Here is a 23,103-nt window from a genome sequence, read left to right as displayed (position 1 = left end):
TGTGTCTCATTCTGCTGCCCTAAATGTGATGCAGTAGCTTGTCCAGCAATATGTAAAGCTAAATTCTGTCAATTTTGACATTATCTCAATGCAAAAACATCAAATGGAATATTTAATGAACAGCACCCAGGCGATGATAATCAGCGAGCAGACCAGACTAATGCCTACTGCCGTGTACACCTTAGATGGCTTACGTCCAACGCAGTCCTCAAGCTTGCCCTCTTTCTCAAGTCCCATCCGCTTCTTGTTATTGATGCTAAGAATTCCCGAAAGATACCTAGGCATGGATATTAGTAAACCAAACGAGTGCATATCATGTTTCAGCAACCTCAACTTACTTTCGGTCCAAGATCCCGTAGAACAGGCCGAGACAAAACTCCAGACCCTTGACAGCCACAAAGAAGGCGATGACACGCTCATATGTGCCCCCAGGGGTTATGTCTTGCAGTCTTCCGGCAATCATGTCCACGATGACGCTTCCAGCATTATTGAAAACCTTCCAGATTCCGAATACGAGTCCAAGTTCGAGCTGGTCAGGGACGATGAGGGGGATCGATGCCAAAAAGGGAAGTGCATTCATTGTCGAAGCCACAGATGCGATGACCATGGAGCCAAGAGCATTCGTCTGGGTGTATCCAATGAGGCAATAAACCAGAATCCAAATGGCAGATGTGACACTGACAAACACCATTCGGTGACCGAAGAAGTCAAAGTAAGAGCCGATCAATGGTGCGCAGATGACAGGGATGACCTGTTGCACTGCGGATGTGTATCCAGCAAGCTGAGCGGTAGAACCTCGAGTCTCAGTAATGATGTCGGCATTGAGACCGTTGAACCCGCCTACCACACCAGCTTGGAGAATTTGTGTGCAGGCAACGAGCCAGAAGAAGCGAGGGACGCGGAGGAGGGAGCTCCAGTCAGGAAGAGCTCGCAATGTGCGGGTACTCTTGCTGGTGTTGGTAGTCGCAACTTCGGTGTTACCAGCCTGCAGACGTTCACGGCGAGTGATCTCTCTGGCTCTCTCCTGGCCTGTGGGCATACGAGTCCAGGCTGGACGTGTCCAGACCCACCAGACGTAGAAGATGTTTTGCAAAAGGTTGGCGAAACACACGATGGCGGGGATCCAGAGCGCCCAGCCCCAGAATGAAGTAGCATCTCGCATCGGGACCGCGGTGGCTTTCGCAATGAGAACGATGAGTTTTCCTGAATCAGACCAAACATCAGTATATGTGTCTCTAAAGCATCATGCCGGTACATGTAATAGCAGACACGTACCGATCGACAGATCTAAGCCGTACACCAAACCGAGTCCCTTGTGCTGGAACCAGTGAGCCAAGATCTTCAACAGTCGTTAGCCAGGTTCTTGATTGAAGTTTGACAACGTCATAGTAACTCAAGTAAAACCGACCTTAGATGTGCATGTCTCGATAACAGTGCTGCCAAAACCCATGATTACTCGGCCAGCGACTACTAGAGCAAATGAATCCTGGTTGGAGCCAGTCGCTGATATCACCGCGCCGATGAAAATTGCTACTGAGCACGCCAAAGAACCCCTATTGATACCATGTTAGCACAAAGAGGTCTTTTGCCGTTTGTATTCCTCTAACAAAATGAAAACTTTGACAAGAGTTTACCATTCGACGCCATAGTGGTCGAGCCCGTAACCCCCAAGAATCGGAAGAACGGTGTTCACGAGCGATGTGGCCGAGGAAATAGCTCCGTACTAGAAAGAGTCAGTATAGATCTTTCTCTGTGAGACCTCCACTTCCAAACCTTACCTGAGAGTTGTTGATATCCAGATTCTTGATCAAAGTGCTCTTGAGAGGGCCAAGGGTGTTCTCGGAGAAAGACGAGCCCCAGGAGAGGGCAACACCACAGATGAGAGCGGTAGCCTTCCACGTCCATGGGAAGTCTCTGATTGATTCAGCATCATCAGAAGGATAACTCGTAGCGTCTGCGATGCCCTTCTCGTCGGTCTCGGACCGCGTTGGGAGGGCTTTGACATCGCCATTCGCAACGGGCAGAGACCGCTCGACTGGATCCTTCGAGATCATTGCGAATTGCAGCAACAAGTGGCTTAGGAGAGAACAGAGAAAATACGAGAGAATTGAGCAGGCAAAAGCCAAAAAGTTTACCGCCGAGGAGGCGCAGAAGGATCAAGTTTTATCAATCTTTGTTCGTACATCAGATAAACCGCCCAGACCGTGGCTCGGCGTCGTTTTGGCTCCACACACCTTGAAATCCTAGCAAAGTGCACTAATGCAAGCGCCCCAACGCGACCCATTTATGATGGGCATGGGCGGCTTTTAGACAAGTGGGCGCATCTTGGGTGGCATCGCGCCGGCTGACAGCAGGGGCTTTGGGTTCCCTGGGACGGATGCCTCATTTACCCCTCGTGAGATTTGCCATGTCACTTTTTTGGCAAGTAATAGCGTCTTGTATGGAAGTAAAAGAAACTTGTAATTTATCGCTCATGATCTGAACTCTAGCTTGATATCTCTAGTTCCCCGTCTAAAAGTCTTCAGAGTGTACGTCTATTCGAAGGTCTCGCCTCTTCCGCCAACTTTCCGCCGAATCCCTTACAGCTTCCATCAGCGATTCTGGGCCGCAAGTGGCCATCAAGACTCTTTGGCGACTCTCAACAAACTGTATGGCATCACTGATAACCGACTCTATATCCATCCTTCTAAAATGGAGGTTATAAGCCTGCTCGACTTCATGGCCGTTTGTTCGGGCAAGCAGACTACTTGTATCGTCGGAGCTCGATACGGCTCCATAACCCGGGGTTCTGTTTCCAGAAAGTAGCTGACTTTCGACTTCGTGAGCGATATCGTATGGCGGGGCTATTGAGCTTGATGTTGCCTCTTCGTTTGTGACAAAGAGTGATACTCTGACAGCCGGTCCCATCTTCATGAGGTTACTGAGATGCTCGGAGAACCACTTCAAATGATCTATTGCCGCGTTAAGGAAACGCACCGAAAGAAGAGTATGCAATACAACTCACCTGTACGTCTGACAGTCCACACAAACTCGACGGACTGAAGCTTAGGTCTTTCAGACTGTCCAAGGATCCGATTCATGAGGCCAAACGTGAAAGCCGCTCCACTCCCACCAGCGATAAAGATCAATTTGTCGTAGTTGTCCATGTTGGGACATACACCGTACGGCCCATCGACCGATGCCCACGCCGTAGAACGAGGATGGCATGTAGCAAATTTGCTGACAGCTTTGGTAAAACCCTGGTGAGATTTCATCACAATCTCCAAGCCAGAGGGTCCATTGTTCACGATTGTGAAGGGATGATTCTCATAGATATGGACCCGCGGGATCCACAGGAAGATATGAGTCCCGGGTGAGGCAGCTTGAAGGCCTGGCTTTTTGAGAAGCAGGCGCGTGCCTCCATCCGGGAGCGGATAGAAGGCGACAGAGTTGTTGACGAGATTGTAAAGCATCCTGGAGGCTCTGATGGTACGATCTAGTAGCCAAAGTCCGAACGCAAAGCTCATCAAAGCTGGTATTCTTTTTGCCCAGTTTGGTCGATGCAGCCCCGTCAAGATGACGGCGGCCGCGAAGCCAGCAATGTGACTAATGTAGAAAAGTTCGTAGTTCCTGTGTCTCAGGATGCCGAGGAACAGAATGATCATTCCGATCGCGGCGCCGATACCAGCCAAGTCTTCGGGTTTCAGCAAGCTAGCCAGCTTGCCATAGCGATGGAAGTGTATCGTGTAGAAGATGGCGTGCAGAGCTAGCAACAGAACGGCAGTATATCCCACGATGCGGTGTAGAATGTTGAGCTGTGCATGTGATACTCCCACCATTGGAGTCAAGGGTGTATTCTTCATTCCGAAAAAGATACACAGCGTCATGTTTGCGGCACACATCCTGGAACATTTAGTCGATGCGAAAAGACTTGTAGAGTATGAAAGAGAGTTACCATCCAAATCTAGATGCCCAATGATTAAGAAGGCGCCTCATAACGATGTTGGTTGAGCATAAAGTGACGTTGACGACGATGTAGACTCCAACCATCGCGATGAACCCGAAAGAGGGCCTTCCAAACCATCCCCAATCCACACGTCTTTCCAACTTTCTGAGGGCCTCATTAGCATGATAGCATCTAAGTGTTGGGCCGACAAGGCGTGTTCCCACATACCGGAAGAAGTTAACGCATGCCCGGCGTCCAGGACCCTTCAGCCCCCGAGCTGATTTAGAACATGGGTTCTTGTTGGAAGCCTCGCGCAGCCAATAGGCTACGAAGGTCAAAAACACGAGACCAAAAAGAAACGCGACGTAGAAATGCAAAGTATCCTCGTTAGCTTTCTGCTTTGGGCTCTTGAATGCTTGCACCATCTTGTTGGTGAGGATGGTTGAGGAGACGGATGTGTGAGACCGAGGTAGAACGAACGCGCAGGCACATCGAGTCACGAAACGGGAGATGTGCGCTGATTGATAAGATGAACATGGGGGAAGATTGATAAGATTGATAAGATCATCCACCAAAGAGATTTTCAGAGGGCCCACACACAGTATGCCACGCGGTCGCTCGAGAGACAAATGTTTTGACACGTGAGCTGGCCAGCTGGCCGTTCTATGTAAGACAGCTTGGGAAGTCCCAGTCTGAACACTGACAGCTGACAAAATCCCATCTTTAAGCTGGGTTACCCCAAAGCTGCAGGGTAGTTAACATCGAGCGTTCTCTCACGGTGAGAAAAGCCTCGACGGTGAAAACCCAGACGACAGGGGTGTGAAATGCTGCAGATTTCTCACGGTGAGCAAACACCTCCTGATGGCAGGCGAAGTGGAGAACAACGCAACGAAGGGAAGTCAGAATGACTACCGGCATCGGACTCGGTGAGCTTGTGGCGTTAGCCTGCTCAACTTTTTGGAGAAAATGTGCTAATTAGTGAGACAACGATTATCTGTTCAGGTTCGAGGGCGGAATCACAGCTCAGGATCCAGGACTGTGGATATTGAAGAGTATTCTTGGCTGACTTGAACTTTGGCCGGGTGTTGAGATTGGTACCTTAACTGTATTGCAAGACTGTTGTCTCAAGATTTCATGATGCTTCAGCACTGAAGTCTCCTAAGTTCTAAACAACCTTAGCGAGACGGTCTTAGTCACGATTCTATCTAGCGAAACTGCGAAACCTTTTCCTCGTGTCTCGAACGAGAAATCTGAGCAAGACACTTTAAGTTCTTATTGTATGATTATCCGCAACAGGAACTCGTTGACTCTTGGAACGAGGCAAAGATCATGGTTAAGGCCCTGCTAGTTTCACAGATGTTGAACAATCACGGACAAAATGGTGGGAAGATTTTGCAACGGGGAACAAGTTGGGGAGCGTGCGACCAGATGCTTACATCGTTGATCATTCAAAAAATTCAGTAGATGATTAGGAAGTTCTAATAGTGAGTATTAGAAAAGTCTTGAAGCGGGTTTCCTACTCACTCGTCCATAGTATTCTCAACATTCAAGTGCTCCGAAGCAGCATCTCCGAGCCATGCTCCCGGTGCTCGGCGGACTCACGGGATCCGCCATGATCTGATAAGCTGATAAAGAACTAAATGAATCGCAGTCTAACTGTCTCTGTCAGTAAATGTGGGCAGAGGTCAAGGGTTAGTTGATTGATAACTCCTAGTGCGGGTCGGTTCTCCGCAAATCCGACCAAAGCCGAGGTGCACGGGTGGAGCTCAAATTCTGCATGAAAGGGGGGGTGCCATTGCCTCTCTCGCACAAGTCGCCATCAAATGCTCCGAGTCGCCGCGCGATGGATAACTCTATATGTCTCTGTAGCTCGATTCGGCTTCTATCCAAGCAATATTACGAAGAACGAGCTAGAGAGTTGATCCCTGCCCTCAACAGCCACCTTGAAGACGTCCGCCGACTCCTGGCAAAGTCAAAGGCACTGTCCCGGGACGTGCAGTATCAAATCACGCCACGCAATCAGCGGACGAACAAGGCACTGTCCGTGGATTCCATTGACCTCGCGCCCGTCAAGCAGATTTATGAGGTCTTCAGCGAGAACGTCGATGGCTTCTGGGTAGCCTCTGACGATCGTGTCAATGCCGACTTGCGTCGCCGGTTGGCTTGCATAGTAATATTCCTGAGATCCAAGTTGGATCCTGAAGCCTCAGTTCCACCACATATCGCCAAGCCATTTCACGGACAGACAAACTATGCGGATATTCGTAATTCTGGAAGAAAGTATATTCAAATCGCCCGAAAATTGGGTGGTCTGGGATCGATTCTCTGGCTTCCTTTAGACATTCCGCCCTCCACGTAAGACTCAAGAGTGTGCACTACCCATGTAGTTACCTGCAAAACTAACTTATGCCGGGAAGTTATGAGCGATACCTGAACATAGATGATGAGGAAGTCTTCAATCATTTACTATCTCTTGCTCCGCAAGTCACGGATCACGCGGACGTAGTACAACGTCTCATTCTAAGTCAGCTACGTGGTGAGCTGCCTCAGTCTTCCCTCCCTGGGCTTATACTTATCCACGGCCGTAGATCCATCTTTGAAATCATCTTATTATAATCTCTTTGTCGACTATTCAGAGCTTATACCGGCAGCGGATCAGCTGTTGCTCTTACTTCAAGCATTCGGCGCAGTCGAAATCCCTGAGGTCCTTCTTAAAGGTGTGCGAAGACCGCAGCGTCGATGGAATGCCGACGGAGAAATAGACGCTGTCGATGCCCACAAGTTTGGGCTTTCGAACGAGCTTGTCAAACTCATTTCCGACGATGTTGAGTATTCATGTGCCATAGAGAGCCCTAATATTATCAAACGCAGGTTGGATAACGACACCCTGGCTTTGTCGCTATGCCCCGAATTTTCTGTTTTCCTGTCCCGCGTCTTACGACCGAGGACTGTAGAAGAGCTAGGGGCAGTCGCTCTGAAGGTGCTTTGCTTTGTTTGTCCACCATGTTATGAGGGCAATACGGACTGGTATGGCCTAATTCTGGACGATGATACCTGACATGGGGACTTCCCTACTAACTTTTGATCGTCCAGGTCTGAACCACTCAAATTGGCCGCCTGGCCTATCGTTGAGAAGACGACTAGAGCGTACAAAGTCCCAACACCACTTAGAACACAAGTTCTCGAGGCTATTCTTTTCTTCTGCGAAAGGGATTCAGTTGCCATGCGCCATGTTGCTGTGGACAGGGCTAGATCATTGTTGCGAAAGTCTATGCCTTATTATCTCCACGCTACTGTTGTGCTCTTTCGCAGCGTTCTTTACCGTAATGATGGAGAATTCACAAAGTCAGAGGCCCACATACGCGACTTTGTATGGCGTGGCCCACGACCTGTTACTCGACGGGACCACTCACTCCATGGACGGCTTCACATATCTCAGATGGAGAACAAGATCAAGTGCACTGACGATGACGTCTCCCTGCTCATCTACGAATGGAAGGCAGAATTACCGCTCTCGACTCTGGATACCGAGGTGACATTCCGACTTCAGAGCACAGCAGCGCGTTTCTTCCAATCCATCGGGAATTTCGCCGCCGCCAGGGCTTCCCTCGAACAGACTCTCTCCCTTGACATGACCAAGCCGTTGCGAGGAAACACACGCCGACTATTGGTGAGCAGACTTGCCGACATGTATTGCGAGATGGAAGAATACTCCAAAGCGGCCGAGATTCTTCGGCCAGAGCTGAGTAGCTCGAACAAGCCCGAACTATCACGTAGGGCCTATCCGCGTCTATTACTTTCATCGGCAGAGTTCAATATCGGACTTGGAAACTTCGACGCAGCAGAATTACTACTCAGAGAGCTCGAGACACAACATGCCACTCCGATTGGTATAGACACGCTCTTTGATCAACAGCTACACATGCGTGCTGTCCTCGCTGCAGCTCGGATAGCCCACTTCAGGTTGGATAAGAACGTCGCCGTAACACGATGGAGGTACGCCCTGCAAGAGATTCAGCGTATGCACGCTCTCAAAGCAGAAGCCGGCTTCACGGCGGCGACGATACATTTGTCCTTAGCTCATGCGCAGCTTGCCGCCGGCGATGCAGTTGGCGCCTCAGCATCTTGGGCTGCTGGATCGGAGATACTCAAGACTGAGACGTGCGAATTTTGGCTTCCTATTGTGCCGACCGTTTGGCTTAACAAGGTTACGCGTAAGGTCTATGAAGCTCAGGGCTGGACGTTTCGCATGATGCTACCAGGTGCCAAACCTGATGCTACAACACCGTGATTTTTTAACATGATGTCGAAAACTCGATTTCAAGCGTTTGGAATGGCTAAATTGGATTTGAAGATTCATTTTTGCGCGGCGTTATGGTAGACAACTTCTAGAAACTTGCTTCCGACTCGGTACTGCCGTGCTTAGTTATGTACTCGAGAGGGAAGAATGAATCGCCTTCACGAACAGAATGAGATCAATGTAATGACAGCCCTTTCCTCTAGCAATCGTTGTTCAGTCTTTGTTGTCAGTTATTTAAGCTTACGTGGCCTACCTTACCTCATCAATGAAGCAGCTTTGATATGTTGACGGTAACCAGATACATCAATAAGATAAGAGGCGTGATCGGCCATATTCAGCATATAACATACCCAGACTCAGACAATTGATTAATCAAACTGGAAGGAATAATCATGTTGATGGAAAGAAACCTTTGCTCACTGTCTTCAACAGTCTGCATGGCCTTGGAAATTCTTGCTACTCTAGCTGGATGCTGCCATCACCTATTGCCCACAGGGGATGACCTCCTCCACAATTTCCTCGAATTATTAACCTATTCTTAGAATGGCTGTTTCCAGTCCACCTTGAATAGAGCATGGTGTGAACCAACAGGCTTGAGGACCTTTCCTACAGTGTTCGCATGCAGGTGGACGTGGCACAGATTCTATTTCACGTCCAAAACCGTTAGCAAACGTGTACTTCCAAGTTGAACTCTGGCAAGGGTGGGTCTGAAGCCAGAACGGGAGACTTACGAACGCATTAGTCCAACCAATACCCATGCAGTTCGAGACTCCGTTGCACTCAGACTTCAAACAGTCCCACGGTGTACGGTAGACAGCGGTCGAGATTACCTTCTGCCTCGTGTTCGTTGTGGCCACGCCGCACCTTCGCTCATACTCGACGCCTTCGATGGAGAATCTATCCGCGCATTGCCTACTGCCACACATGGCTTGCCACGACGTAGTCTTGCACTCAGCTTCCTGAGGAGACCCTTGCTGGTTGCTCTGACCCTGGCCCTGTTGATTTTGGCATTGTTGTAGTTGCTTTTCGATGGCAGACTTCGAGGCATCACACTGCGTTCTAGCGTCGGTGAGCTCTCGAGACTTTTCTGCATCGCATTGCGTTCTAGCATCAGTAAGCTCCCGAGACTTGTCGGCATCACATTGCGCCTTGGCATTGGTAAGCTCTCGCGCCTTATCGGCCTCGCACTGCGTTTTCTCCCGTGCAAGCGTGGCCGCCTTCGTCTCAAGTGCTGTCCTTTCCTGATTGCAACTCTCCTCCGCCTTCCGGACATCATCTTTGCAGCCAGTCTGAAGCTTTTGCTTCTCGCTTTCGCACTGAGATGCCATCTGGCTCCGGATCACGTCTTTTTCGTTCTCGCATTCGGCTGCTTTATCGTGGCCAGTACCGCCTGATGTGGAACCATCGAAAGCCTCGTCTGTCTTAACGAGGAGTATGGAGTCGGTCTTATCGTTAGTGACGGGCTTGAAGGCAGCGTTCGTGCTTATATAACATTTTCCTTTAATCCAGGCTGCTGCAACACACTGAGAATCCTGGGCGCATGCCTGGGCGCAATGAGCAGGCGTACGAGATATGATCGTAGTCTTGTAAGAGTTTGATGGCCAGGATGCACAGGTATATTGGAAGGTGCTACCACCGATAACATCTTTCCCAGAAGATGTTTGTGTGGGGCAACATGACTTGTAGCTTGGGGATGAAAGACAGCTGCCGTTGTCGCCGGTGAGGGGCGCCTGCTCAGCTGCCAAGACCCCGATTATGCTTGGAGCAAGAATAAGTGTGACCAAAGATAGGTGCATAGTGGTGGAACATATAACAGAAGTAGTCTAGAATGAGTAGAGTCGAGTCGGCGACCTAAGGAAGTTCAACCAAAGCAAATAAGACGGATTCTCAGTGCGTGTGAGCAGGTCTCCGATGAGGGTGTGCAAGTGGTCGAATTTATTCTTTTGAGGACAATTTCAGAAGTATTCACAGCGACACTCGTGATTCACCTGATAAACACAAAGTCCTCTCCAATCTGCAGACACAGTAATACTATTTCGAAGAGATAGATCGGCTTCTCACGTGCCGTGTTCTTGTCCAAAGATGCCGACAAAATGCACGCATCACCTTGTATTACACTACATTGAATATGGCTTCTTGTCTTACCAATTTCTTAGACCAACGTCGGTGGTAATTGAGGCATCAAACCTCTGATTGGTTATACTGAGATTAGTAGACTGATCTTTTAGTAGGCCGCCACATCAATGGAACAATGAAGGCAGCCAATACGATTAGTCTCACTGGATTCATGACTGTCTCTTCATCGAGGCGGATTCGCAAACGCCACGATAGTTTGCGTTGCGTTACGATCACCATCATAGCATAACTCAAACTCTGAAATGTCCGACTATCCGACCAGCCGGCACACCTGAAGCCTAGTTGTAAGACGTAAGCTTTTAGCTTCACGCGTGAGAGAACCATTATTCGAGAAACTTGAATCCACATCCGGAAGTTCCCAGAGCATCGACATTGTTCAACGCACTCACCATGATGTCACTGGAAGACTGAGATTCTTGATACTGTTGTTTCCGGAATTCCACTAAGAGCTCCTACAAACTGTAGCTCTTGAGCAGGTACGGCTCTCCCCGCCGACCGTACACGCTAATTCGCTGAAAGACAGCCTCACTGTCTCACAGATGGCTTGTCAGGGACCTTAGAGCTGTCCGAGGCGGGCAGTGATTCGTGAGGCATGCGGTTAGTTCAAGTCGATAGCCGGGCAACTGGATCGTCCCGTTCCTTAACATTGTCTCAAAGTACCCCGCAGCTTCATTCCAAACCGGCGATATCATACGCTCTCAGAAACGATCTACTATCTACGCGGCCGTTTGAAAGACATTCTATCAGCTCATCTCCCGAGATCTGTGAACCAAATCCATGGTTTGGAACAACGTTCAACAGAAGCAACTGCCAATGAGAATGCTGGATGTCTGCCACGCTCTGCGAACATCGTCAGAGCTCAGACGTTGCGAAATGGTAAACCAAACTAGACCAAGTTCATCATTAATTGTTTGGTCCCAAGAGCTTCAGATACGGCCGTAGGCACAGTTGGACCTCCTCGAAGAACCATGTCTCGGTAGATCCCTTATCGAGATAGATGATCTACCCGATAAAAGTGTCTTGCCCGCACGACCACTGCCACAGTGGAGAAGTCAGTACGCCCATAGCAATTCTTACCATTATCTCAACGAATCGTATTCGACGGAAGGAACTCCGACTTGTATCGGCTTCTCGGAAGCGACGCTGAAGATCGACATGACTATTGAACCAGCCAGGCCTAATCAGTAAGTTATCCCATTGGATTAACGATGTTGAAGCCCAGTCGTGTTTGGTACCGAATGCATTTGTTAATGTTCCACAAAAGCAAATTCTTCCACAACCTCCATGTAGTAAGACTGTGGCTTATTGGTCTCAAACTCTAAGGGCCTTCAATGTTGAGCTCAGCATAGAGGAGACTTAGAAGAGTTGCTTCTTGCCTTTGCACTATGTCTCTCTAGCTCCAAAAACGAAATCTTGACTGGGCGTTGATCTCGATAAGGGTTCAACTCTTGAATATCACTTCCAAGAGAGCCCTTCTGAGTGATAGAAAACCACACAACGTTTGCGGACAATAGGCAGGCCCGGATGAGAAAGATTGCGGATCATGACGTGTACTTTGCAAGAAAAATGCGCCGGTCTACTCCTCCGCTGTTGTAAATGGAATTGAGAACATTGCTATGTCGGCGGCTCGCCGGTCTTAACAGATCCAATCTCCCGTCTTGTCTAAGGCTCTCCATATCATCTCATCCCGCGATATGTAATACAAGAAGAGTATCAGGCAATCAACACCACTCTTTTTGTGTTCTCCAAAAGCATCTATCAAGCTCCAGTTTTGAAATTTTTCAAAATCTATTACAATGGTGGCCTTTCAAGCGGGCCTCATTTCTTTTCTCTTTGCCCTCCAGGCAGTAGCTGACCAAATACCACTTGGGTCGGCAGTACGCAACAAATGGACTCTGGACGCAATCAAACCTCACACCGATCCAGAGTCCGGCCGCGTCAAGTGTTGCCCGGAAGGAACCTTATTCGATGGCAACTCTTGCGTCCTTGGCGTTCCAAGGTGCCCAGACGGCACTAAGCTGAGAGGTAGTCACTGCATCTCTATCACTGGCCCCATCTGCCGGGATGATGAGACCTTTAATGGGCTTGTCTGCATCACGAGCACCCCACCATCTTGCCCTTCCCCGTCGACCCTGAAAGACAAGGCTTGTATTTTGGAAATTCCACCGAAGTGTCCTTCTGGCACAGAGTTGGCCGATAAAATCTGTATCTCGACCAAGTTGCCCATCTGCGGCAATGGGGATCGGTTTAACGGCAAAGGTTGTGTCAGTTCCACCCCACCAGTGTGCCCTGACGGCACGAATCTTTCCGATGGAGTATGCATCAGTATCGTACCACCCAGTTGTCCCGCCGGCAGCGAATACGACGAAATCAACAATGTTTGTAGCCATCGTCAACCTCCTCAATGTCCAGTTGGGACCTTCCCCAAAGGAGGCAACTGCGTTACCGATGGTGGCCCCGAATGCCCGACCGGAACAAGGTTCAGCGTCAAGAGAAACACCTGCATCATGAAGACACCGCCGTCGTGCCCCCCTGGCGATACCCTAGAAGACACGAAATGTGTCTCCCAAGACAAACCTGTCTGCTCACCTGGGACGGAGTTGTCTACCGACCAGGCTTCAAGCACTTCACGGTGTTGCCCACCTCCCCTAAGGTGGAACGGAGACATGTGTTCATACAAAGTCCCTCCTGAAGGATGTCCGCCAGGAACGAAACAGGTCGGCAACAGATGCACGGCTATCACGGTCTTTCCCCCATCATGCCCCCCCGGATTCAAGCTGGACTGCGCCCGATGCATCTCTATAACACCACCGGGGTGTCCTCCTGGCTCGGCTCGCGATGGGACCACTTGTATCTCCGTAGAGCCACCCATCTGCCCTGATGGCACGACACTATCCAACGGGAACTGCGTCCACAAGGGCGAAGCTGTCTGCCCCGAGGAAACTCACGTCCAGGGTGACGAGTGTATCAGCATTCAGCCACCCTCTTGCCCTTCTGGAACCACCTTTAATGGACGAGACTGCGCTATCAGTGGCCGACCAGAATGTGAGGACGGCAGCCACTTCGACGGTGCTGACTGCACCCGAGTAGGGGGTCCCCCTCCAAGCTGCCCTGAGAACACCATCTACGACGGTTCACGCTGCGTATCAATCACTCCGCCTACATGTCCCAAGGGATCGTCTCTGAGCGACGGAGCATGTGTCACCGGGCAAAGCCCGGTTTGCCCCGAGGATACGACGCTCGTCGGCGGCGAGTGCATCAGAGGCCCGCCTGCCTGTCCAAAAGGCCTCGTCCTGAAAGGTACAACCTGCATCAGCATCGACCCGCCGGACTGCCCACCCGGTCACCAGTGGCGTGGCGGCCGGTGCCAGGATACTGAAGAGAAGACCTGTCCTCCTGGATACATCCTCAGCGGGGAGGAGTGTATTTCCGATGAGACACCAGAATGTGACTTGGGCACTCATTTCAACGGAACTGTCTGTGTCGGTGACACTCCGAGTTGTGAGCCTGGAACAGAGTTTGACGGAGAGCGGTGTGCGGCCACCGTGGAACCTAGTTGCCCTCCGGGTACTCACTTCAATGGCAAGATCTGCGAATCTGAGCAGGAACCCGTCTGTCCCACCAACACTACATGGGATGCTGATTCCAAAGAATGTGTGGGCCAGACCTTGCCGCAATGTCCCGAAGGCCAGAGATTCAACGGGGAGCATTGCACTTTGTCATCGGGAGACTGCATGGAGTTTGAGTACTGCCCTCCGGGAATCAATCGTGGTTTTCTCACGCCTGATTGTGGGAGCTCTTATCCCAGATGCCAGTAGTTTGGCAATGCAGGACTGGGAATGATGGGCTGGTGTACCTCAATAACTTGAAGGCCTTCCTATGGGGAGAAAGCCAAATTATTGCTCCGCCGAAGTCTCGACTGAAGAAAAACTACAGTTCAATGCAAACGCCGGTTTTCTGATAGACTTCCATAAGAAATGCAACATTCATATTACTCTATGTGTCATATCTCAAAATCATTACTCGTTGAATGCACACACTGAGGCAATCGTAACTTTTCATGGTCGTGGTTCTCTTATTTTAGATGATTTAAATAAAAGCTCCAGCAAAGCTAGTTACACGATGGTGGTGCAAAGATCGTAGAACTTCACTTGCTGTAACCTACTAGTACAGGGAGGCCGTTTGTTGAGCTTGGCCGAACTCCATCTTTACGGCAGACAAGTTTCTACCAGCTTAATAAGTCCGTTTCTATTGAGAAAACTAGGGCGAGAAAAAAAGAAAACGATGGCCTTAACAATATGAGGCTACAAGTAATAAGAGTAAGCAGATACCAAGTATGAAGCTACGGGAGAGTTCAAGACACCAGGGAATGGATGCAAGTACACCTCGAATTATAACGAAAACTTTTCTTACGTTAATATCAGCAACTAGACTCATCTAACTGAATTGCTGAGGGAGGATTCACCGCAAAACTGTAGACCTTTCTTAAGGTGGACCGATCAAAGGCTTCGGTGATTTCATCCTGTCATCCTTCCTCTCCTAAGCCTTTTCCCAATTCCACTTTTCAGGCCAGAGAATAATACGTCTCTCAAAGATATTTCCATCCCGACAACAATAGGGTGTTTGTATCTGGACTCGAGGCTACTTTCTCCAGAAACTACTCAATATCTCGTAAGCTGAGGCCAGTTCATGAACCGTCAACTGCGATCAATTCAGTTGACCTCCACGGTCTTCCCGCAACAAGACTTCAGAGTACGGCATCCATGAGGTCATTCGTCGGTAATTAACTACGAAGGATGGAGCACCCCCTGTCACTGGGATGAAAAGTCATATTGCAAATTGACTCTGATCGAGGTGACTCACACTGCCAAAACATTCTCTCGCAAATGCCTCAAGATACCTCTCGAGACCGGCATAGTCTTGATCAAACGACCAGTACTTCGCCAGATGATAGTGAAGGTCGAATCAAACGGCCCTGCGGACTAGACTCGTCTTTGTGTTACGGACGCTGCGTCCTGACCAGCGTTCAATTTTCTTCTTTCATTTCTCTCTTTCAGAACAAATGTCGCAACTGCCGCCGGAACTGTTAGGACTCATCATCTGCATTCAGAGCTCTTTCAGTCAAACGATTCACAAGGGGCTGGTATTGCTCCTCTTTGAGTAGCAAGGCCTGAACCCACAATGACATTGAAGCTTTCATTGTCCAATACAACACAGTGCTTTCATGTTGATCTTGGCTCTATTTCAAGCTGAATCTTCCCTACTATGCTTTTTATCGTGTTTACAGCTCTCGAAATGAGACAATCCAAGTTGATTTTCCAACGAAATGAACAACAGAATACAAAAAATGTTACAGCTGTGTTCAAACATCTACAGGCCTTAGCAGGACTGATTTTGAGGATATGTCCCCTTAAACTTCCTGAAACTCATGCTCCGACTTCATATTTCTCTCGTCAAATTATTTCCTCAACCACGGGCCCCAAGAAGTCAAACTCACCTATGTAGATCAGTGGCTAGGCAGGTTACCTCGCCACAGTGATAGCTTTCTGGTTTTGAAGAACGGCGCCAAAGCATCTGTTAGGAAAGCTGCGAGCACTGTGGGAGCAACCTATCTCCGAGAAAGGGCAGGACTTGTATATCCGCTATTTTACACTTCAAGTTTACCCGGCTTCGCATAACGCGAAAGGTATCTCCATTCCCAGTCGCACAATAGGCGGAGACACCTTCTTCAGACTATAGTTAAAGGTGACCATATCTTAAGGGCAACAACTCGTCTTTTCCTCCCAATAGGCACCTTTACTCACGTCCACGTTGGTTTCACTCAATTCTCTGCGACGTTCAAGATTTCTCTCACGAGTCTCGTGAGCTTTGGTCTACACCTGCTCCTTGTGTCTCAAGCAGCTCACTTACACGTATACCAACAACCCTGCTCAATACTCGTCACCGATATTCACAATGTGTAGCACCACCGTCCTGGATACCATTGAACTCGGTCCCTTGGACCAAATCGCCCCGCGAATTTACGTGCGATCGATCTTCGTCTTCGACCAGGATGGGAAGTACACCGAGGAGACAATTTCCCATCTCAAGCTTCGCTTCGGGATTGCTCTTGCCCGTTGGCCCTTCTTGTCAGGCCAGATTGGCCCAGCCAGTAACAGTTGTCGACCAAATGAACTAGAGCTCACCTACGATCTGCTATATCCCCAGATCAACATGGATCAGCGACCAGACATCTTTGCATATAGCTCAGTTGAGCACCTTGGAGGTCTCGATTACCAAAGTCTCAAGGAGCGTGGCATGCCTCCTTCATTCATGGACAAGGACATCCTGTCCCTCTCTCCTAATCACCCAAAGCCGGGTAAATCCTGCCCTCCTGTTACATTGAAGATTACAGAGGTTTCTGGAGGAGGTCTCTTTGTCTGCTTTTCTACTCATCACGCAATCTTTGACGGCGGTTTCATCAAGGCGTTTCTTGAGTATTTTGGCCAGGGCCATGATGAATACCCTGAGCTTGCCTTTCTTGACGAGGCGATTGAACGTCCGCTCATGTCCCCTTATATCTCCACCAACATCTCAAAGGCTATGTTCCCAGAGTACGACTTCAGCCCCAGCAACACCGTCACCAGCACCCACAGCATTTCAGAGAAGGCCCCCAAAGCAGTCTGTGTACTCTTCAGCATCCCGAATGAGATACTCTCCGAAATCCACAGCGAAGCCCTCGCTCATGTACGTGGGAAGCACGGTGAGAAAGCCTTTGTCTCAAAGGCAGACACCCTCTCCGCCCTGATCTGGGTCCACGTCACCAGATCCCGCTTCGCCCACCTCTCGGAGCAGGACCACACCTCCTTCACCACCGCCGCAGATGCTCGCCCCCGTCTATCCCCTCCTTTCTCCCCTGGGGCATGGGGCAACGTATACACACAGACCACCACTGGCCAGATACCAGTAGGGGACTTAATTCAGACCTCTAGCTCCGGCATCCTCTCCTGCGACGCCGTGCCCGCTATCCTCGACGCCTCCTGGCGCGTTCGCCAGGCTGTCAGCAAGGCGAGCACGCCGGGCTACATCCCCGCCAGGATCGCCCTCGCCGCTTCCCTTCCTGACCCTACGATGGAAGGCAAGGCCTTCATGAAAGCGCTCCAGCCTGGCCACGCTGGGCTTGGCTGCAGCGTCTGGACGCACATGGGCGCGGATGTGGACTTTGGGATCCCGGGCACGGGGGGTAGGGCTGACTACGTGCGCAAGACGTGGTCTGCCAACGACGGCAGCATGAATATCATGCAGCGTCGTGGTGTTACCAAGGGCGATGCTCCTTGGGAGGTCCTTCTTGCTCTGAGGGAGGATGATATGGAGAGGATCTGTGGGCCGAATGAGCTTGGTCGCTGGGCGTCTACGTGGTGCGCCTGAGTATAAGAGATGTGGAGGTTTCCATTTCAGGGAAGGACGAGGGGGGAAACAAACAATAATGAAGACAAGTATTTCTTGTTGTTTCGGGCGAGGATGCCTTCAACGATAAGTCGAATCGCTGTGTTGATAATCGCGGCAAGTATGAAGTTATTGTGTTACTTTGGCGGAAGCATCGCCTGGGCTTACGATATCGATGAAAGAAGAGTGTTCAAGGCACCCCGGAATATGCTGCATGGCTTGCGCCACGCACTGGATTCCCGTTTGGCGTATTTGGGCTGCTTGACGAGGAAGAATAAGATACCAAGAATTTCATGGCATCGAGATTTAAAGAGGAAAGAATCAGGCGTTATGTCTTTCTATACGAAATGGGAAGCTTGTCTTGTGCTTCTACTTACCTAGGCAAGAGAGCTCGGCTCTAAACTAAACAATGCAAGAAACTGTTGACAGAATGATGTTCTATCTTACCTCAATACAAATGCCATGGCTTAGACTTTCAACCGGCCCGAATAGCCTAGGTATTCATCCTAAACAAGGTCGATTAGGAAGGTGAAGAATTGCCCACAACGATCGTGAACACCCATTGACCCTCGCCTTTAAGTATTATCAGGAAAGTTTCGGCAGAAAGATCTAATGAGCTCGCTTCAGTCCTAAGTATCAATCGGAAATAGGTAGCCACTAAATGATGTTCCTGGACCTCACCAAGACTCTTGTCGTTGATAGTGGGGTGACCCGCCACATTTACGCATCCACTCAATGCAGCGTTGTATCCTCGATACTCTGATAGGTCGGAATGGTGGAGTGACTATCTTCATTGACCCTACAGCTGCAGCCCTTCCTACGTGGACTTTTACCTCAGAATGCTCAATATTCACAAGTCAATAGAGCCTCGGCTGATGTTATTCCCGTAATCTTGAATATCGGAGTCGTTTGCTACAGTAACTGGTCTGCATAAGATAGTAAAGTATGTCGCATCCTTGAGAAATTCCAGGACTGATACTTCATGCCATGCACTGGTTGCCGTAGCTGCCAAAGAAATAACCCACTTTCTTCTAGAAAAATCCGACCGCAGGAATTTTTTTCTGTCGCCCGCTTCTTCCAATCGGCAGCCCCCACGAGGTGGAGCACCTGTTCATATCAACCTTGAAGATTCATGCGGATTGGACTTGACGTCTGAACCAGTCTCCGAGTTCCCGTGGTCTGATCGGGGTCTCCGGGAGAATGATCGGAGCGAACAAGCCGGATCGGGGCAAGCCGAGTCGTGACGCCATTTGACTTATCGGGTGCGGTGTGGCCGTGCTTGTGCTAGGTTGCCATTCCCCCCAGGAAGAGGGAGGGAAGAGAGTTATGAACTGACTGATGGTTGGCGAGGGGGGACGGTTCCCGCATTCCCCGGCTTGCGCTGCCCGGTTGACTTTTGATTTCGTCAGTGGCCGTCACCCCACCTTGGGAAGCAATGACCGTCTGTGAAAGTTAATATCATGACCGGGGCGCTCCCGCGGGGAGGAAGCTTGAGCTGCCCTATCTAGACCTCCTCTCTCCCACACCCAACCTCGTACTCATACTCACAGCTTTACAACCTCATACTTCACCTCACTCCACCCATCTCCATCTCATCAACAGACACCATAAACCTTGATAGTGCATCACAAACCACATAGACCATCCAAAATGACCCAACAACCGCCCACCGAAATGCGCCGCTGGCAGATCCCCGCCCCAGGCGCCTTCATCAAAGACCTCGCCCTAACAACCGTCCCAACCCCGTCCGCCACGACCCTCAAACCAACGCAAGTCCTCGTTCAGGTCGTCGCCGCGGGAATAAACCCAGCAGACTACAAGCTCCCGGACCTAGGCCTCGTCGCAAAAGCAATGGTCTCCTTCCCCCGCTGCCCAGGCATGGACTTCTCCGGCCGCGCCGTCGCCGTCGGCTCTGAAATCACCGACATCGCCCCGGGCGACCTCGTCGTCGGCCGCGTCGATCCCCTGGGAAGCCACGGCTCCCTGAGCGAGTACCTCGTCGCCGAGCGCGACGGCGTAGCCGCTTTCCCTCACGGATCCGGGGCCGCGGAGAGTCTGGAGCAGGCTGGCGCGGTGGGCACGGCGGGCCTGACGGCGTACCAGACCATCGCGCCGTACGTCAAGGCCGGCGACCACGTCTTCATCAACGGCGGCTCGGGCGGCACGGGGACGTTTGGTATCCAGATCGCCAAGGCGCTCGGCTGCACCGTCACGGTCTCATGCTCCACCGGCAAAGCATCCCTCTGCAAATCCCTCGGCGCCGACGAGATCATCGACTACAAGACCTCCGACGTCGTCTCGACCCTCCGCGCCAAGGGCAAGGTCTTCGCCGTCGTCGTTGACAATGTCGGAAACTCGCCGCCGAACCTGTACAAGGCCTCTGACGATTTCTTGCTCGAGGGCGGCCACTTCAAGTTCGTGGGTGGGGCGGTGTCGTTTGCGCAGGTGAGCAGTCTCGTGCCGAGCATGTTCCTGCCGGGGTTCCTCGGCGGCGCGAAGCACAAGTTTGAGGCGTTCATGACGAAGAATGTGCACGCGGATCTGGCGCAGATTGCGGCGTGGATGGCGGAGGGTAAGGTCAAGACTGTGGTTGATTCGACGTACGAGTTTGAGGACGCTGTCAAGGCGTATGAGAAGCTCAAGGAGGGGTCGGCTGCTGGTAAGATTGTGGTGAAGGTCGCGAAGAAGGCTTGAGGGGTTCTGAATTGAGGAAGGGGGATTCATATCTCTGGAATGAGGTAGGTGAAGAGGGGAACGGAAGGGTAAACAGGAAAATTGTGCGATTCTTCCATACGGCTGATATGGAAAAGGCGGCCGGGTGGGTTGCTTCTCTTCTATGGCGTTCTCGTGGAGTTTCTGTGCAGTCACGCAAAGCAAGGTCTAAATTCAGTCATTGAGTTATGGTAAAGATTCGATGTTATTCAATAAGATAGTGAATCGATTGAGTTTCTCGACCAGTAAGCACTAATGTATGCAACCCATCTTAACTTCGATCGGCCTATTGCACGGTGATTGGGCACGAGCCAACAAGCCAGCCTGTTGGTTCATCTCATCCCTCATGTAAGACTCGGCGTGAGGGACCTCCCGTGTCGAAACAGCGCATTCGTTGTTTGCGCATAGACAGGCGGCCGAGGGTTGAAGTCATGAGAACTTCATCATCACCAAAGCTACAACTTGAAGAGATTGAAACATGTAATGGGTTGAAATGATTGTTCATTTGCGGGTATCTCATGAGCTTTGTTCAAAAAAAAGAGGTTGTCACCAGCAGCCATCAGCCTTCCTATATCCAGTCGTAGGTTAATTACGACACATCTCAGGGACATTTGGTTCGCAATTGCAGGAAATCGTGTAGTCTCAAATCCGGACTTAATTTGTCCACCTGATTGTTTCAAGCCATCTGAATAGAGCCAGCAGCGTCGATTCTTTGGTGACCGACGATGGCGCGGCTCTGGATCTTCTCAGGCAGGCCCTGTGTGAGAAGGAATTGTCAGATCAACGACACCTTGGCGTGTCGCGTGATCCACCTACCAAGGCGACGACGGCAGGCGTGATGCCGAGTGTGCTGGCAGATGTGTTGGTGTGAGCTTGAAAGAAAATGCCTCTCACATGGCTCACACGTTCAGTGGCCCGGGCTGCTGCCACGGGTTGGTCGAAGAGTTATCGTGCAACAGGCGCAAAACCGTATCGGCGCTTTCAGCCCGGCCGATCTTTGTGAGATGGGTGACAATATCCATGGCCATTGTCCTCAGCCTTCTAGGTAGACGGCCGTCGCCTTCCAAGGTGCCTCGATCCTCCAGGAACCAACGGAGCACAGCCAAGGCCCCCGTATGATCTGGGTTAGTGGGATGGTGGAGGTCCAAATGTGCGCGGTCGAGTCTGATAGTTTTGATCAGGGGTCGTTGGTAGGTAGCAGTTCTGGCGAAGGATTCGTATAGCGGCGCGGACGGTAGTGGTCGCTTCCACGCATCGACTGTGGCTTCCCAGGAAAGATGGCGGAAAGGTTGCCAGAGAATCTGAGGAAGTTGAGAATTCGTCTTCCAAGTGGTTTCCGCTCTTAGCATTGTTGAAAATGCCGTATCTAGGCTGCGGTCCTCCAATCTAGACTTCGCCCGCACCAAGTTGGCGACCAAGAATCCCACAATCTGGCTGGAGCCATCTGCAGGTCCTTCGCCGCGAACTAGTCGGTCCGCCCACGTCCACGCAACCTCCTCCAGCCCCTCTGCAACCATGAACGTGAGGAGCTCACGGCTCAAGCCGACATCGGCGAGAAATTCCAGGTTCCGTTCCTGGCCAGAGGACCTCAACCACTGAACTACCCGCAATCCAGCTGCAGATGCCGCCATTGAGTCCTCCACTGACAGGGTACTGGATTGAAGAATCTGCAGTCGTTTCGCCTTCAGACAGCCTTGCGCCGCACGGTTTGTCATCATGCCTCGCGATACTGCCTCATCGAAGACGTCCATCGGATCTCTAGGACTGGAACTTGCGGAAGGGACACTGCCGAGTTGAGCGCCAATCTTGAATAGCGGGTTGGATAGAATGGAGCGAAGATGTTGGTCGGTCGGGCGAGACGGAGAGTGTGTTGAAGAAGTAGCCTTGGCCGCGGACAAGTCGGTAGTCTCGGGGGCGAAGCCATGCTCTTTGTCGAGATTTTTGCGGAAGGAAGTCTTCAAGACATTGAGGAGCTTCTTGGACTGCTTCGACGAGAGGGGTAGCGGCTGGTGAATCGAGGGAATGGCATTCTTGATAGAGCTCAGGGGCTTCGTGGCGAACATTGTGAAAGTCGTAGGATGCGAGGTATCGAAATAGCAGGGTCGGCGCAGACGGCCTTTCGTGAAGTTGTTGCAAGATTATGCAGTGGTCGATGGTGTTCGCCGAAAGTGCGGAAGTACGGAGTGGATGTCTCTCCGCTCGGAGTTGGCGGTCCCAGAGAAAGACGATGTGCTGGGGGTGCTTGGAACGTCTGGTGGAAGTATGAAGTGGTAAGGCAGGTCAGAACCATCAGACACGCATCATCGTGGTGCCTTGGAGTCAGGTTGCCCGCCGAGCCGGGCCTCCGTCATGCCACTGACGGGTCATGTGATATGGATAATGCGGAGATGGTTCCCTTGACACCTCAGGCAGGATGATTAGAGGCCCTCGACATCCACCCCACATCAAAGCTCAGGGCAGAAATGCGGTACGTACCGAAAGCGTGGGCAATATGCGGGCTCTCGGCTGGCTGTCTGAGTGGCCTGGAGACGTGATGGAGATGCTATTTCCTCTCTGACAAGGAAAAGTTCTGTGTAGTTTGCACGCTTGAAAAGATCTAGAGTCT

At 50.8% G+C, this 23,103-nt stretch overlaps 8 protein-coding genes across 8 annotated transcripts; 4 read left to right on the top strand and 4 right to left on the bottom strand.

The window, feature by feature from the left end:
* Positions 1–99: 99 nt before the first annotated feature.
* On the bottom strand, positions 100–2,054 carry CTAM01_15484 (uncharacterized protein; the record flags this gene model as incomplete). Its single annotated transcript, XM_060531481.1, has 6 exons — positions 100–277; positions 339–1,203; positions 1,276–1,339; positions 1,409–1,553; positions 1,635–1,723; positions 1,779–2,054. 6 exons carry the CDS (start codon positions 2,052–2,054, stop codon positions 100–102), a joined length of 1,617 nt encoding a protein of 538 aa, XP_060373950.1.
* Positions 2,055–2,511: 457 nt separating this feature from the next.
* Positions 2,512–3,866, bottom strand: CTAM01_15483 (uncharacterized protein; the record flags this gene model as incomplete). The annotated part of the gene is made up of 2 exons (XM_060531480.1): positions 2,512–2,951; positions 3,005–3,866. 2 exons carry the CDS (start codon positions 3,864–3,866, stop codon positions 2,512–2,514), a joined length of 1,302 nt encoding a protein of 433 aa, XP_060373949.1.
* A 1,902-nt stretch (positions 3,867–5,768) lies between these two features.
* On the top strand, positions 5,769–8,216 carry CTAM01_15482 (uncharacterized protein; the record flags this gene model as incomplete). Its single annotated transcript, XM_060531479.1, has 4 exons — positions 5,769–6,280; positions 6,343–6,461; positions 6,577–6,952; positions 7,019–8,216. The coding sequence occupies 4 exons, from the start codon at positions 5,769–5,771 to the stop codon at positions 8,214–8,216; spliced, it is 2,205 nt and encodes a 734-aa protein (XP_060373948.1).
* A 547-nt stretch (positions 8,217–8,763) lies between these two features.
* CTAM01_15481 (uncharacterized protein) lies at positions 8,764–10,021 on the bottom strand (the record flags this gene model as incomplete). Its single annotated transcript, XM_060531478.1, has 2 exons — positions 8,764–8,868; positions 8,957–10,021. 2 exons carry the CDS (start codon positions 10,019–10,021, stop codon positions 8,764–8,766), a joined length of 1,170 nt encoding a protein of 389 aa, XP_060373947.1.
* Positions 10,022–12,737: 2,716 nt separating this feature from the next.
* Positions 12,738–14,179, top strand: CTAM01_15480 (uncharacterized protein; the record flags this gene model as incomplete). The annotated part of the gene is made up of 2 exons (XM_060531477.1): positions 12,738–12,840; positions 13,068–14,179. The coding sequence occupies 2 exons, from the start codon at positions 12,738–12,740 to the stop codon at positions 14,177–14,179; spliced, it is 1,215 nt and encodes a 404-aa protein (XP_060373946.1).
* Positions 14,180–16,316: 2,137 nt separating this feature from the next.
* Positions 16,317–17,768, top strand: CTAM01_15479 (uncharacterized protein; the record flags this gene model as incomplete). Its single annotated transcript, XM_060531476.1, has 1 exon — positions 16,317–17,768. The coding sequence occupies one exon, from the start codon at positions 16,317–16,319 to the stop codon at positions 17,766–17,768; it is 1,452 nt and encodes a 483-aa protein (XP_060373945.1).
* A 1,668-nt stretch (positions 17,769–19,436) lies between these two features.
* CTAM01_15478 (zinc-binding dehydrogenase) lies at positions 19,437–20,480 on the top strand (the record flags this gene model as incomplete). Its single annotated transcript, XM_060531475.1, has 1 exon — positions 19,437–20,480. The coding sequence occupies one exon, from the start codon at positions 19,437–19,439 to the stop codon at positions 20,478–20,480; it is 1,044 nt and encodes a 347-aa protein (XP_060373944.1).
* A 694-nt stretch (positions 20,481–21,174) lies between these two features.
* Positions 21,175–22,561, bottom strand: CTAM01_15477 (uncharacterized protein; the record flags this gene model as incomplete). Its single annotated transcript, XM_060531474.1, has 3 exons — positions 21,175–21,255; positions 21,315–21,348; positions 21,402–22,561. 3 exons carry the CDS (start codon positions 22,559–22,561, stop codon positions 21,175–21,177), a joined length of 1,275 nt encoding a protein of 424 aa, XP_060373943.1.
* Between the last annotated feature and the right edge of the window lie 542 nt (positions 22,562–23,103).

This window comes from Colletotrichum tamarilloi (genome assembly GCF_030869305.1).
Source record: "Colletotrichum tamarilloi strain Tom-12 chromosome Unknown Scaffold_164.1, whole genome shotgun sequence".
Lineage (NCBI taxonomy): Eukaryota > Fungi > Ascomycota > Sordariomycetes > Glomerellales > Glomerellaceae > Colletotrichum > Colletotrichum tamarilloi.
This window is presented reverse-complemented; position numbering and strand designations above follow the sequence as displayed.